Source organism: Octopus sinensis, linkage group LG6 (genome assembly GCF_006345805.1).
Source record: "Octopus sinensis linkage group LG6, ASM634580v1, whole genome shotgun sequence".
In the NCBI taxonomy this organism is placed as follows: Eukaryota; Metazoa; Mollusca; class Cephalopoda; order Octopoda; family Octopodidae; genus Octopus; species Octopus sinensis.
In genome coordinates this window covers 117,889,858-117,906,652 of record NC_043002.1, presented here as the reverse complement: position 1 = coordinate 117,906,652, position 16,795 = coordinate 117,889,858, and the positions used below count along the sequence as shown (strand labels likewise).

The 16,795-nt window shown below is 35.3% G+C and overlaps 1 protein-coding gene across 2 annotated transcripts in view; it reads left to right on the top strand.

Annotated features, from left to right (window-relative positions):
• Window positions 1-16,795, top strand: part of LOC115212792 (chromatin-remodeling ATPase INO80-like) — an 87,315-nt gene that overhangs the window by 17,222 nt on the left and 53,298 nt on the right. For both annotated transcript variants that reach the window (XM_029781490.2, XM_029781491.2), the window contains exons 3-9: window positions 3,470-3,567; window positions 5,464-5,531; window positions 8,037-8,171; window positions 10,043-10,175; window positions 11,498-11,544; window positions 13,841-13,993; window positions 15,998-16,051. In XM_029781490.2, coding sequence (XP_029637350.1) covers window positions 3,470-3,567; window positions 5,464-5,531; window positions 8,037-8,171; window positions 10,043-10,175; window positions 11,498-11,544; window positions 13,841-13,993; window positions 15,998-16,051 — 688 coding nt within the window. The remainder of the gene's footprint in view (window positions 1-3,469; window positions 3,568-5,463; window positions 5,532-8,036; window positions 8,172-10,042; window positions 10,176-11,497; window positions 11,545-13,840; window positions 13,994-15,997; window positions 16,052-16,795) is intronic.

Genomic DNA, 16,795 nt, shown 5'->3' with positions numbered 1-16,795 from the left:
AACAAATAATAAATAAAAGACAAATGTTTGTTAGTGTCTCCTTTCTTGGATCACATTGAGTATCTTTCTGTCTGTCTATTTTTGTGTTTGTGTGCATATCACAAAAATATATCAACACCAAAGCTAATGGCGCCACCACCACTATTACCAACCCATCAGTTCTTGAACCCTTTAGCATTCAGATTGCACTGTCAAGTGTAATGTTTATAAAATTAACATTGTTTTGAATTAAACAAAGCATTATTTTGGTGCTTTGAGATTTCAATGATGTAATTGTTTTTTAGAATGTCATTGTAGAGTAGGTGTGAAAGGCCAGATCTAGCTAGTTTGAACATAAAACATTAAAATATTTGGGCTGGATATAGCCAGTTAAAATGCTAAAGGGTTAATGACCAACAGCAGCAATAGTATCAACAAGATAAGTAACTCCATCTAAAATAAAGATAACATGAAAGGATGTGGTACTTTATCATCATCATCATCATCATCATCATCGTTTAACGTCCGCTTTCCATGCTAGCATGGGTTGGACGGTTCAACTGGGGTCTGGCAAGCCCGAAGGCTGCACCAGGCCAGTCAGATCTGGCAGTGTTTCTACAGCTGGATGCCCTTCCTAACGCCAACCACTCCGAGAGTGTAGTGGGTGATTTTATGTGCCACCGACACAGGTGCCAGACGAGGCTGGCAGACGGCCACGCTCAGATGGTGTTTTTTATGTGCCACCGACACAGGTGCCAGACGGGGCTGGCAGACGGCCACGCTCGGATGGTGTTTTTTATGTGCCACCGACACAGGTGCCAGATGAGGCTGGCAGACGGCCACGCTCGGATGGTGTTTTTTATGTGCCACCGACACAGGTGCCAGATGAGGCTGGCAGACGGCCACGCTCGGATGGTGTTTTTTATGTGCCACCGACACAGGTGCCAGACGGGGCTGGCAGACGGCCACGCTCGGATGGTGTTTTCTTATGTGTCAGAATGAAATGTTTTCAATCTGAGGTCAGTGAAGATTGATCCAAGACTAAACAGAAACAATAAAATTAACAAAGGCAATATGACCACCTCAGACAATACCTCCCTTCCATGCCCATCACAAACAATATTACCAATACCACCCACCAACTTTTGAATAACTGACTGGCATCAACAATAATAGTATCAACATGATAGTAATGACTGTAGCTACATGTGTTGTGTGTGTATGTGAGTAGAGTGTAGTTTTTATGGCTCCAGCGAAAAGTACAAGAGATGAAATGCCCATGAACCTATTTACCCTTCAACCAACTGTAATCATACAGTACTACCTCCCACCAAACTCCATTAGCCTTTCATCTTTTTTCCATTCTCACATTCATAGAAATACAATAACAATCATTTCTCTCAAAAAAAAAAAACAGTTCTTTCCTGGCACTATTTTTGAAAATACATATTTGTTGATCAACACTTGTTGGGTTTACCTACAATACAAAACATCAAGAAAGGATCCATAAAGTGGAACTGAAAGCAGTTGTGTGAAAAGGCAAAAGAGATGTTTAACTTGGTGTCTTAAAAAGGTTCAATGTATGCAAATCAACTACATTTCCAAAATGTAAAGGGATATTAATCTTGATATCTTAAAGCAGTTTGATGCAAGAGAAAAAAAATGAGCCACATTGGCAAACCACTGAAGCTTGCAACTGCTACAGGGGGTACAATATGTGGCAATAGAGAGAAAAATTTAAGTTATAAGTCAAGTGCTCAAGAAGCTACTCTGATAACTACTAGGACCATATCTCTTCAGTGATATAATAAGATACTTAAGATATAACTGTCCTTGACTGTGTAGCATACACTTGAATGAAATTCTTCTCCTCTCTGTTATATATACATACATGCGAACGTAGTAGATAACAGCTAGCCTTTGGCCGCACTTTTGAACCCTGTTGTGTACACTACTCTGATTGGTTGGTATTGGCACAATTTGTCTCTTGCTCTATCGCACGCCAATATGCAACCCAACCAATCGCAGCCTTCATATAAGGTCACGTGTGACAACCTGTTTTATACCCAACTTTGAACCTACAGCTCCTTATAAAAACTCCAGCTTCACATCATCTTGATGTCTTTGGTCCCAGACCTTTTAAGGTCTAGCCACTGATCACACAAGACAGCCAGTTCCAGCAACAACACCAGATGCCCAGGTCAACACAGCACTGTTCGTGAATTACTTCACCCTGGATCAACAATAAATATACAAGCTGTGAGCCAGACGACAACACTCACACAAGACCTTGATGGTCTTGTAACTTTCTTTGTCTTCATATCCAGTTATATACATCTCAAGTTCAAGACCTGGTCCTACTGTTAGATTTACTTGGATAGTCTTTGTCTCCCACACTTTCTCTACATTCTTTACATTTCTAAGCCACTTTTATCCTCAGTGAAGATACTCTGATCTTCTCTTGCAAAACCTCAGTAAACCTTTCTGTTTAGCTTCTCTCTGTGTATCTGGCATCTAGCTTCTCTTGTAGTTACTACCTTTCACTGTTCATATCTCCCTGTTTTCCTCCATTTCTTCTAAGCATGTCTCTTTACTTCCATAGCTCTATCTTCTCTACTATTCCACCACTGTGTCACTTTTCTGTTTGGTACCTTGCCTCAGCTACAAGTTTCATCTATGGCTCACAGCAGGCTGCCTTACAGAAGCTCTGTTATCTTCTATATCATAGTTTTCTATTTCCTCCTCCTTGTCATATGCATCACTGAGAACCTCTCTGAACCTATGATTAGTCACAGAATCTGTTCCTACAACTGCCCTCTCCAGACTGACTTTGATTCTGAAAAATCATAACAGGCTATCCCTTTTACATTGTATAATAGCATTTTCTAACCACTATGCGACTACTTGCTCTTTCATGTTTCAGTTACAGATATAACAAAGCTTATGTATTACTTAATGCTTTAGGATCTGACTGTATACAATAAATCATCAAACTCAGTGTTGGCTTTCAGCTATATTATATAATCAGTGTCTATACAGTATTTAATTCCCTATATGTTGAGTAATTATCTATATTCTTCCTATGCATTAATCTGGGCCTAATCCATTATTAAAACAAAATTATATTAATTGGTATTCATAAAGTACTTTTTTTGTATTCTAAAGAGCTTGATAACTTTTTTTTGTAATATACATGGTAATAGTTATAAAATACATGATCCATAACTGCGGTCTACTAATTTTATTAAATACGCTGTCTTGTTAGTAAAGATATTTAAAATTACATATTTGCTATTATTTTTATTAATGTGATTAATAAAAATAATTAACTTAAGATGGTGAATATATATTCTTTTTTTTATTTAACAGTCTAAATGATACAAGTTCACATCTCTCAGATAATATTGTTAAATTGTGCTCCCTTGAAAACTAGAAACAGCATTGGTTGTAAATTCAACTTGATTTAATAATGCCTCTCTTAATTTCACAGTGATGATGATTTTCTTGATCGGTTAGATGGTTTTAAGTCATCCCAAAATGGCAGTGATGGTAATAATCTGGTTAATGGAATCACCATAACAAAAGCAGGTAAGTAGTCTTTATTCTTAACACATTTTGGAAACTATTGGAACATAGGGCTTATGTTGTTTACTGTTTCTAAGCAGCAAAGTTTACCATATATTTATGTGTTTACCATATATTTATATATTTCTGTGTGTGTACAGTTTAAGACACTCACGAACTTCTTTTCTCCTGCATCTCTTTGTTCAGAGGCTTCTTGTTTGATTGCACCATTAGGGTGTGTTCCGATGGAGCTCTCTCTCTCTCTCCCTCTCTCTCTCTCTCTCTCTCTCTCTCTCTCTCTCTCTCTCTCTCTCTCTCTCTCTCTCTCACTCTCTCTCTCTCTCTCTCTCTCTCTCTCACTCACTCTTCTCTCTCTCTCTCTCTCTCTCTCTCTCTCTCTCTCTCTCTCTCTCTCTCTCTCTCTCTCACTCTCTCTCTCTCTCTCTCTCACTCTCTCTCTCTCTCTCTCTCTCTCTCTCTCTCTCTCTCTCTCTCTCTCTCTCTCTCTCTCTCTCTCTCTCTCTCTCTCTCTCTCTCTCTCTCTCTCTCTCTCTCTCTCTCTCAACTTGTGTGGCTCCCACATTTATCTTCTTATGTATCTAAATCAGCAATTTACTTACCATCACCTTCTACAGTGTTTACTGTTATGCAGATTATGCCACCCTTCAATTCTCCTTAACCTTCCACACTTAAGTGACGTCCGTCTGCAATCTAGGATGCCTTGCCAAACCTTCACTGACTCCACAAGCAACAATCTCAAAAATATCCTCCAATGGGTTTGAGCAATCTTGTCTCTTTCACTAACACAAAGACCCAATCATTAAACATCAAAGTAAACTGTATTGTCCCTCTCTTCTATCTTGGTGAGCACACATCCTCAACATAACAAAGACTGACCACCTTCAGGAGAAATGCTTGATTTGCATCCAAAGGAAGTCACACACACTAACCCTCTGGCCCACAAACACATTATCTTCTTACTCTGCCTTTTCTATTGCTATTACCATTGGTTTACTCCTCACTAGTGGCTGGTCTCAGGTATTTTTAATTCACTTGTTTCCTCTCTTATTTATGTTATGTCTACATTTCCCTTCCCAAACCCACTCCAACCACTATTTCCAGTCCTCCTTCCTACAATGTCAGCCCATTGGAAATACCTTTCTGCTTATGATTTCCCTGCAACTGTCCAGTTGATGTTCAAAAGGAATGTTACCCTCTTCAATCTCAAAGGCCATGTCCTCCAGGTGAAACTATTAAAAATATTTTACAAGTTTGTTGAAAAAATCTATTTCTGGAGTTGTTTTTAGGGCAATGAACTAACAGAAGCATATTTGTTATGGCATTTTTTAGGTTCTGAGTTTAAATCTTGCCATGGTTGTCTTTGAGTTTATAACAAATAACTCCTTGATTAAAGGAATTTTCTAGTGCTCTACCATACTTGGTATATTCACCAGTATTCCCAGATTATCATATGTGCACATACATCATACGCAAATGTTAAGTCCTAGAAGATATTTGATAATTATGCTTCTGTCATTGTAAGCAAGTCATTTTAGTTGATCACAAGATGTTTTCAGTTCTGCTGTCCTCATACTGTTGACAAATTTTAATGACTAGGTTTTAATGACTTGCAGTTAGGTCAATTACTGCATTCAGTCATGTAGTCACAGCATTAAAAGCTGCCTCAGTGCATTTTCAGCAAGCTTATGTAATTTGTGAGTATTTTATTTTTACTTAAAAAACAACTGAAGATAAATATCAAAACACAAAAGTGAAGGAAATATATTTACCAATTCTTTCAGCAGTGTATGTTAATATATTTCTCTGTATTAAATGTTCAGTTATTGTAGTAATGTAAAATTCTTATATATTTAACCTGTTAATATTGTTGTAATCTTTGTTGTTCTCTGTCTCCCACAGAAAGAAAAACTGACAAAATGGGGCTGTATAACTTCAGCAAAGTGAAGAAGAGCCGTAAATGGCTGAAGGTGGGTAATCTAATTGCATTTTAGAACTAATAAACTAGAAACAGTTTACTTTGGAAAAGCAGCCAACCCATACTATCTTGAAAAACGTGTAAAATCAACCAGTTTTATAATTAGCTTTCGAAACTCTGATAATTCATATCTGTTTCGATATTCATTTGCTGAAATATGACTTAAGTGATCATCAGTAACTGCTCTTCATTAATTTTACATTTATTTTCCCATGCTTACTTAATTACCTCCACCAAGGAAGGCGATTATGTTTTTATCGGCGTTGGTTTGTCCGTCTGTGTGCAAAATAACTCAAAAAGTTGTGAATGGTATTTGATGAAACTTGCAGGAAAAGTTGGTAATGGCACAAGGAACAGATGATGAAATTTTGGTAGTGATCCAGGAATTTTTATGGATTCTTGAAGGATTTTTCCTTTGTTATATTTACTTTACATGAAGTATTACAATGTTACGTTCTTTGATTATCTCCCTTGAAAACACATTCATCATTTCGTTGTAACCTATGGTGGTGTTGCTGTTTCCAAAGTTTATTTTCGTTTCTCTACTAGTAATTATATTCGCGTTGTGTGTGTATCACTCAAGTTTTAGGTAATTGTTGTATCTTTTTAGTTGTATGGTGAAACTAGCTTGCTGTTGTCATCGATGTATTATAACTGCTTCAAATGATTCCTGTTTTTAAAGGTTTTTTTTTAATCTTACGGCTCTTTTTTTAATCCTGCCGAAGAGGTCATGTTTTTGCCGGTGTTGGTTTGAGAAATTGGGCGATTTTCAGCATGCATGTATATGGGTGGAAATGAGCTGCTTGGCAGAGGTCTGCGCTCTCCGAGTGCTTTTCTAGTTTGAACAGTTATTCTTCAGTGCAGGGTATCACCACTCATCACAATCACTTCTGAATTCCTTCATGTGGTTCAATATTTTGTGATCAGCTTCCACCTTTTCTTCCCACAACTTCCTTCCCCCTTGCATCTCTTGGTACATATTTACCTGTCCTCATCCGCACATAGTACATGTCTACACCAGTGCAGTTCCCTCTTTTGTACATTACATTTAATTCCCTTAATATCAGTTTTTCTCCCAGCTTATTTGTCTTCATTGTCCGTGTGCACTAACATTACACATCCAGTAAAGCTTGCTTACTTCACTTTTTTTCGGCCTTTTTTACATGCTCTGCATTCAATGACTATACTTCACTACAATGCTACAATACGTTTCATACACACGTTATACAATCTATCCTTCACTCAAATAGAGATTCCCTGTGTTACATGAAGAGTCATTAGCTTCCTGAACTTTTTCCATCTTGTTCTTACTGTTACTGTGGTTTCAGTACACCCTTCTCTACAACTAATTAGGTCACCTGAGAATAAAGACAAGATACAATAATGTATATCACAGGTGCTCTAACTACTCCAGTATATCTGCCACATATGAAGTTTATCTTCCATTTCAACCTGCCTGTAATCACATTACTCCTCTTGTGCACCCACAGTTAACATGGATTCACTGTATGGAGTCCCTACCTACTCTTTTTCTGCACATAAAGCACAGCCACTTCCCAGGTAGCTGTAGAGTCCGTTCTTATTTCTGCTAAAACTTTAAACTTTGCTAGATTTACTTGGAGGCCTGCCAGTTCTATACTTTGGAATTTCTTCATTAAATCTTCAAGCATTATGAGAACTAGATCATAATGATAGCTGGTCTTAAACTTCTCTGGAGAATTGTAATAAACAGGAGGGTGTTGAAAACTGAGGATTAATGAGTATCTACTTGCACTCTAAATTCCTCTCTAAACTCACTGCTAAATCTCATTTTTCAGAATCTCATTTTTCAGAGTATAATGGCTTCTTGTTGTTGTCTCACCAAGAAGAGGATATCAATAGCATGTTGCCCTGGCACAGACCCGAACAACGTTTCATCTAATCTCATTTTTTCTTTTTAATCAGTAGTACTAAATATATCTCTTACTACCATCACTTGATCCCTCATTTTGATATCTCTATAGTTGCTTATATCAACAGCATCTCCCTTGTCATTGTAGCAGTTATGATACTGTTACACCAGTCTATGGGTAGGATACCTTCCTGTACTAATTGAACCACTATACAAGTGACCAACGTTAGTCCTACTTTGCCAGATATTTTCAATGTCTCTAATTATTTCTGATAGACCACTTGCTTTCGGTAAGAAAGCACTTTGGTGAGAATCACACTTTCAAGAATTGGTCCCTCCATTGGATCCACTTGGAGTAATCCCTCTTACACAATCTCTACATTCAACAGTCTCTCATAACATTTCCAAGTCTTTATTGTCATCATTGAGGTTTAGTTTACTTCTATCATTCTGAATACAGTTTTTCTCCAGTGTTATCTTAATTCACTGACATGTTGTTTTGCAATGCAGAACACCTCGCAACTTTGGTCCCCTTGTTGCAATACCTTGGAAAACCCCATCTAACTCTACTAACTGTATGTCTTTTTTTCTTTTGTCCTTCCTTAGAACATTTTACTAAGTGACAGTTCCTCTGATGAAGATACAGATTCTGGTTCAATAACAGATGAAGATTTTCAAATGATGCTTAAATTACACAAATATCAAAAGAAACATCAACAACTGTTTTACCGAGATCCAGATGTAAGTTTGATTTTCACTTTTTCTGTTATATTAACCCTTTCGTTACCAAACCGCCCAAAGCCACCCGAAAAAAATTTTGGTTAATGTGACCAAACTGCCCAAACCCGCCCGAATTTACCTATTCATATTTAAATGAGAATATCAGAGCAAATCTCTTTAGTACATTCGTGAAAACACGTGATTACAGTTTTGTACAACGATCGACGTGTAATTTTAATTCCCTGAATTTTGGGAGATTTTTTTCGGCATCGATTTTTCTTCAACTTTGAAAATGGATAGGAGTTTCATGTTATCAAGCATTGATTCCGAATTGGAAAATTTGTGAAACAAATACTGGGTACTGTTGTGGATTTAGTTTTTATACAGGGAAACTAATGTTAGTCAGCATGGCTTAGGGTATGATGTGGTCTGGAAGTTATTGTTTGAAGCGATCAATGCGGAAACAAACTTACGCAGAACGTAAACAAACACAAAATGGGGGTTCAAATTTCGGAAAATTTGTGAAGCAAATACTGGGTACTGCGTGGATTTAGTTTTTATACAGGGAAAATAATGTTAGTCAGCATGGCCTAGGGAACGATGTGGTCTGGAATTTATCACTTCCTTACCATAACCAGGGCCGTATATTATTTTTTGACCGATTTCTTTAGTTCGGTCAAACTTGCGGTGGATTCCAGTATTTCAGTTTATTCCACCTTTATGGTACACCTGTTGTGCATTAAATTCAACTGACGATATAGTGATGTGCACAATTCTTTATCAAAATTTTGTTGCATACCCATTTGAATATTAGCTGATGATTCATTTTCTATGGTGATGTTTAAACAAAATTTTAATATTTTTACCTGTAATTAAAGTCACTTTGAGACAAAAGTTATGCAATAGAATTGATTAAGAACCCTTTCTTTAATTATGTTCCAAATATCACATTAATATGTTGATAAGTAAAAAAGTTACAGTTATTTAATGAAACAAGCCTAGATTCGTGATTATTTTAGAATTTAATTGAAACTCATGAGGGGTGTATTTTGGTCAGAAATACAGTAACGAAAGGGTTAAGGAAAATTCATTCATTATCTAACTATTGTCAAGATGTATCACAAGAGATTTGAATCACAAAGACTTTATTCAACAACATTCAATTTAGGTAAGGGAGGCAAAAACAGTAAACTATGGGATTGTAAGATTAGCAGACATTAACCACAAGCTCTAGTCTGCAGTTAGATTTTATATTTCTATAATTCTACACAATAACAAATAAGTTACGAATGAAGAAGTCTTCCTGGTAATTTGATAGTTCTCTTTGAACAAGCAAATTCATCAAGAGGACCAATAGCAGGGCTCTGGGGAATTATCTCACTACTTCTTTTAGTTTAGCTGAATTCCCTTGGAGGTGCATTGCAAGACTTTGATTCTAGCCAGATGTCATTTTAGTTACCCTTTGATTTCTTTTCTGTGTACACTGCAACTCTCTATGGTTATTTTATTGTTATTGGGAAAATTGAAATTGAACTGTGAGACACAAGCTCAAACTTTATCATATGTATTATATTGTCCCCTTAGGCCAGCTTTACTCTCTGCCTAAATGGCAAATATTGATACCACAAGATTTCAAATTGAAGTGGGGAGGAATATAGTAAATTAATTCAACTTCAGTCCTTGATTGGCACTTTATTTTATCAACCCTAAAAGGATGAAAGACGAAATTGACTTAGATGCAATTCAAGCATAAAGAGATGTAGCTAAGTTTTGTAATGCTTCCCCCAGTCACCACTCCAACACTGTTATGATTCTACCAATTCACCACTCTCCAACTGGTAAATATGGAAATTATTTTGCTAAATCTTTTGTGTTATTGTTACTTCTTTCAGTTACACCAGTACCGTTACTATAGTACAGGTCTCATGTCAAGCTATGACCGCTATTATGACCATCAGAAATTAATCCTGGGACCCAAGAAAAGAATCTCTAGAGAACAGAAAAAAATAGAAAAGAAAATGAAAGGTAAATTTGTTTTCAAAAGTGAATTTTATTAATGATAGGCGCAGGAGTGGCTGTGTGGTAAGTTGCTTCTTTACCTACCACATGGTTCCGGGTTCAGTCCCACTGCGTGGCACCTTGGGCAAGTGTCTTCTACTATAGCCTCGGGCCGACCAAAGCCTTGTGAGTGGATTTGGTAGACGGAAACTAAAAGAAGCCCGTCGTATATATGTATATATATGTATGTTTGTGTGTCTGTGTTTGTCCCCCTAGCATTGCTTGACAACCGATACTGGTGTGTTTATGTCCCTGTTACTTAGCAGTTTGGCAAAAGAGACCGATAGAATAAGTACTGGGCTTACAAAAGAATAAGTCCCGGGGTCGAGTTGCTCGATTAAAGGTAGTGCTCCAGCATGGCCGCAGTCAAATTACTGAAACAAGTAAAAGAATTTAGAAATATGGCTTTCACTGTAAAGATAAGTTATTAGGAAATGTTCTAATACTTCTTGGTTTAAATAGACTGACATAGAATTTCTCTTGCAATCTTGTATTGATTATGGTAATTGGTGCTATAGACATAGATCACTGTTATCAAATTGTTAGAATTAATATTTTAACTTTAAAAAATCATCTCAGTAGAATTAGCAGCTCTAATTCAAGTGGTAGCTTTACAATACTATGTTTTAGTGAAAGCATTTTTCTGATTCAGAATTTCAAATAAACTTGACCATGGTTGTTGCATACAACTACTAGCCATCTTATTATTGCTGCATTTACATTTATGTAGAATTTGTTCTTTACCTTATAAAGTTAAAAACATTTCTACAGCTGTTGTATTTCTGCACATAGTTAATATGACAAATAAACATCGACAAACTATACAGTTGAACTACAATCTATTCAAAGCATGCCATGTTTAATTCTCAGTTGCCAATATTTTTTTTAAATCCTCTTATAACATATAAAACTTCTTTAGTTACAGAGTATAATTATGTGAGTTAAAACAAATTTTTCAGTCAGTTTGCTGCGGTAACTGATGATTAACTCTTTAACATTCAAATTAGTTTGTCAAATGTAATGCTTAATATATTCACATTGTTTTGAATTAATCATGCATTATCTTATAACTTTAAGATTTCGATGATGTGATTGTTTATTTTTACAATGACATTGTAGAGTAGGTTTCAGAAGCCAGATATGGCTGGGCTAACTGATTAAAAGGTTAACTGATTAAAATATATTATATTTTGTCACCATTTACTTTTTTGGTTTGATAAATTATTTATTATTGTCTTTATCATGTATAAGGAAACTTAAATATTTCTGATGTATTTTTATTTTTTCAGCAAAGTTAAGAAAGTTAAAAAGAGCATTAGAAAATGGTGATAGTGAAGTAAGTAAAAAAATCTGGATCTTTTCGCTTTGACCGGCAGATTTTAAAAATAATTTCTTTGTAACTATAAAATTTTAAACTTCGTATACTGGCAGAATGTGTTTATAAAACATCTTTTTCTCTTGGCTTTCTTGAGAAAATTCTGTAGTTTGTAAGATATTTGTTGCTTATTTTCTTGCCTTTCGGCAATTTCAACCAATCAGTGACATCTATTGAGGTGAAAACAATTTCTGCTGTAGTCTGTCAGCAACATTTTCTGGCGGTGTCATATGAAAATGTCCGTTATTTATGACATATTTCATATCAGTTACGTTCGTATGAATAAAAGATTATTATTATTAAACTTTTATTAAACACATATTCTAAGTTCACAACACATGCAGTTGTAATTTCCCTCTCTGTTGCACAGATACACACATTACATATTATATATTCGTTTAAGAAACAAATTGGGTTTATTTATATTTCTGAAGAAAAAAAGATACCACCTCTAACCCTAACCCTAAAACAGATTGAAATGCAATAGATCGATACTAGGGTCATAATTATGGGTGGACACTAAAGAGAGAACAGTTTTGTTATCCAGCTTTGTTTACGAATGACTCCTCGTTTTATGGCCATAGGGTATCTTTTTTCTCATAAATAACGGACATTTTCATACGACACCACCAGAAAATGTTGTTGACAGACTACAGCAGAAATCGTTTTCACCTCAATAGATGTCACTGATTGGTTGAAATTGCCGAAATGCAAGAAAATAAACAACAAATATCTTACAAACTACAGAATTTTCTCAAGAAAGCCAAGAGAAAAAGATGTTTTATAAACACATTCTGCCAGTATACGAAGTTTAAAATTTTTTAGTTACAAAGAAATTATTTTTAAAATCTGCCGGTCAAAGCGAAAAGATCCCAAAATCCTTGTTAAAAGAATGTAGTAAAATTGCATGTAAAAGTAATAATTGCAAAAGATAGTAAGATTTTACTTGAAAACATTCGGTGAATATAGATTTAACCCTTTTGTTACTAACCCGGCTCTGTGGTAAAATGTCTTGTTTTCATAAGTTTTGAATTAAAATATTCCACCAAGCCTGAGTCACAATTTACATTCCTAACACTAAATTAATGATAACTAAGTTATTTTACTAAATTCTTTCTTATATTTAAAATAATTGAAAGAAACACAGAGCATCTCAAAATAAATATAGTAACAAAAGGGTTAAATAGTAAATTGTTTGACTTTTTGTATTTAGATATATCTAATTATCTTGGTTCATGAGTTCTGTTAACATATTCCTTTTACTAAACATAACAAAAAAATCATTTAGAAAATATAGATATTTTAAAGGGTTATACAATTTTTTCTAGACTGGCATCTAACAAGCACACACGCACAGATAGATATAGGTGTTTGACATTGTTTTACCTACATTATCATCATCATTATTGTTATTTTACATCTGCTTTCCATGCTGGCATGGGCTGGTTGTGTCATTTCAGCTCTTCTAGATTGGTGGGTGGGGTGGGGTGGGGACTTGTCATTCATAAGTTTAGTTTTTAACAAGGCTCTTACAACTGGATAACCTTGTTAATACCAAACACTTCTTAAAGTATACTGGGTGCATTTTCTTGTGGCTTCAGCTAAGTGATAAAAGCAGGGTTGACAGTAGAATGGGTCACTGAGAGATGAGAAGAGGGGCAAATTATAAGTATGTATATGCATACATGTTCATACACATACCTGAATATATAAACCTATATATATATATATATTATATCCACCTCCCACAATACTACCTCTCCACTTAATTAAGAAATCTTTTCTTCTAAGTCACTTTGTAGCTACTAATGGTTGGCATTAGGAAGAGCATTCAGTCTTAGAAACCATGCCAAAGCATTGGAACTCAACACAGTCCTCTGGCTCATCAGTTCCAACCCATGCCAGCCTTTATATTGAGCATTAAATGATGATGATAATATATATCCTGTTTCAATAGTAACTACAGGCCATTATAAGTTTCTTTGCTTAAAAGATCAAAACTTAATTACTTATCGCATCCTTGCATGACTAATGTATAACAAAGAGAAAAATTAATTTTGTTATTGATACTCCCACCTTTTTTTCTTTTTTGTAACATTTTTTATTGTATAAATAGTATTTGTTAGAGTTAAGATGGTTTTAATACATTATGGAGTTAGTATCCAATTTAGAAAAGACACCTTTAACTATTTATTACATATTGTCTTGCAATTTCTCTTAATTGTTTGCTTGAAATTATTCAAAATTCATTTTTCAGAATGGTTCCTTTGATGCCTCTTTGTCAGAAGCATATCCTCATCCAAAGCAGTTACATGGAAAAAGCAAGCAAAACAAGAAATTAACACCAGAGCAAGCTGATACAAAACGTCGGAAAATATGGTTGTCTATAGCTAAAAAAGAAATACCCAAGGTTTGATTTCTGATTTTGTCTGTTTAAAAACCATGCTAGCACATCCCTGATGTTCATATAGCTTGGCTGACATTGATAAATGATTAAGCTGTATCAAATTATACTATTTTTCAAGAGGTGTGTTGTTAGACATATAGAATGGTAGCCTGGTAAGAAAGTGATACATCTCATTATAATAGTGATGGTAGATGGAAACTGAAAGAAGCCTGTCCATATATATGTGTGTCTGTGAGTTCATATTTCTTCATGTTCCCTCATCATAAATAAAGGCTTGGTTGACAGTGTTGTTTGCATGCTGCCACCTGTGGAAACATATCTGGACTTTTTGACATCATGTGGCACCATTTGTTTCCAGTTCATTATGATCATCATCATCATCATTGTTGTTATTGATCTAACTTTTCAATTATCCATGGGTCAGACAGAATTTGTTGTGGCAAGTTTTTATGGCCACATACCCTTCCTGTTGCCAACACTCGTTTCCAAGCAAGGTAACAAACAATGGTATATTGGAAATGAATAACACTGCTTGTATAACAGTCATCACACTCATTTATAGCTATCTTACTTTATAAAGACAAGGAAGTATAAACAAATACACACACACACACACACACACGTTGCTAAGTTAAATTATATTCTCTGTATACATATATCACTTTGTTGATTTTGTACTTTTTCTCTTGCTCTCCTCTTAATTTCTTTTTTCTGTCCTCCGTCTATTATGTTCACTCATGTATATCCCAATAAAAATAACTTATGTTGTTGACAATGCACAGATTGAGCAATACAATTGGAAAGTGTTGAAATTGTGATGATGCCTGGTTGACAATTGATGGAAGCTTCAATGTGTCCACATCCATTGCTTTTTTGTTTTTTCTGGTTTTCCTGTAAATTCCTTTGTTGTCTGTCTGCATCACCTTTTTCATTGTTGTGTGTGTGTGTATACAAACACACATATTTAAAAAGGGAGAAGACACAAGCTGGGTACAGGAGGAACACAGATACACAGAGCTTTGGGAAAATATAAAATGTAAACGATGTAATTCATTGACCTCCTGAAAACTACAGAGGTGTGCAACCAAGCGTATACACTCCATCAGGCAACTACCATACTCTGAATGCTTTGCTTCCCTGGGCATAGATACATTGAAGCTCCGATGTCTGGCAACTGGCTTGGTAAACACCCACAAAATTATTAACCATCATGCCAACAACCACCTTGAGCACCTTTTTGAGCCCCGTGTGTCTAACACACATGGGCATGCCTACAAAGTCAGAAAACAGCACAGCTCCCATGACTTTCAGAAACATTTTTTCACACTCAGAGCTGCTGAAGCATGGAACAGACTATCTGCATCAGTTGTTAGTTGCCAAGCTTACTGAACTTTGCCAACACTACACCTGATACCCTCCCCCCTCCATATGCATGCTCACATGTATATCATAACTGATACACTGTTTACTTTCCTAACTTTTGTATATAATTCTGTGTACTGTACATGCACCTTTGATGAGTTGTAGTGCACCTGAGCATTATAAACAATAATTTCATTATCATTATTATTTTTATCATAATTTACAAACTGGTACTGAGCTGAGACAGTTAATGAATGATGGTGGAATGCCAGAGGAATTATTTTGACATTAACAACCCCCAATATAAAGTAGTGTATTGAAAAAAACTGGTATTCAGATGTAAAGTTTCTCATAGTTACCATCTTTGGTATAAACGAATATTTGTAGCCAGTAATCAGTAATCATACTAATGATGATAATTAATATAATGAAAAAATAAATACAAGTAAAAAGAAAACATAAAATATCTGTTGAGTAAGTTTTGTTTGCTTGTGTGTGTGTGTGTGTCTACAGTATATATAAGGTGTTGGCTTTATGAAAACATGATTTTGTGAAAATATATCAGGATGTTATGCAAATTGCAATGAAATACAGATATTCTTGAAAACCAATTGGCATGTTTTCTTTGAACTTTTCCTTCTTTAGGCCCAGAAACAAAAAGCTTCAGCTCGAAAGGAAATGTTATCAACTCTAAAGAAAGTAAGTAACCATTTGTACTCTCTGAAAGCTTACTAGAACCAGACATTTCTTTTTCTCAAAAATAGTTTAAATCTTTTCTTTTATCTGATATTTTAGAGGTGTAACATTTTATTAAAGAAACATTTTCATAAATTTTTTTTCTTTTTTTAAGTTTAGAATTTTGAGATGGGTTCTCACATGAGATATCTTTGTTCAGACGCAGCCCTACTCTCATTTTGTTTTGAATGGATTGTAACCTGAGAATGAAGTTGAAAAAGTTTAGGGACTTTTCTCCTCTGCTAGTATCAAGGGGATTTTCTTCCTGACTGAAAGCCATATTTTATGGGGCTTGTGTTTGATGTGTGATGTTGTATGGTAGGGAAAAATGGGTATTGAATGTGGAATATGTGCAAATGCTGAAAAACAATTAGATGAGCATATTCCACTGAATGTGTAGTGTTTAGTATGCATGGGTGATGAAGCACAGATAAATTAAGAGAAAAACTGCATGTAGGAAGAATTAGATGCTGTGTACAAGAAAGAAGACTGAACCAGTACAAAGAGTTGGCTAAAGAAGCACCAAGTGATCTAAGTGGAAAGAAAGTATGGAACAGGAAGTTTAGGAAAAAGTGGTGAAGGTTGGTTTCACAAGGCTGAACATTATGAAGAGGACAAAAGACTGCAACAAAGGATGAAATTCTGTGTTAGTAAACTCGCCCAACCTACGTAGGCATGGCAAAACAACCATAGAAATATTGATAATTA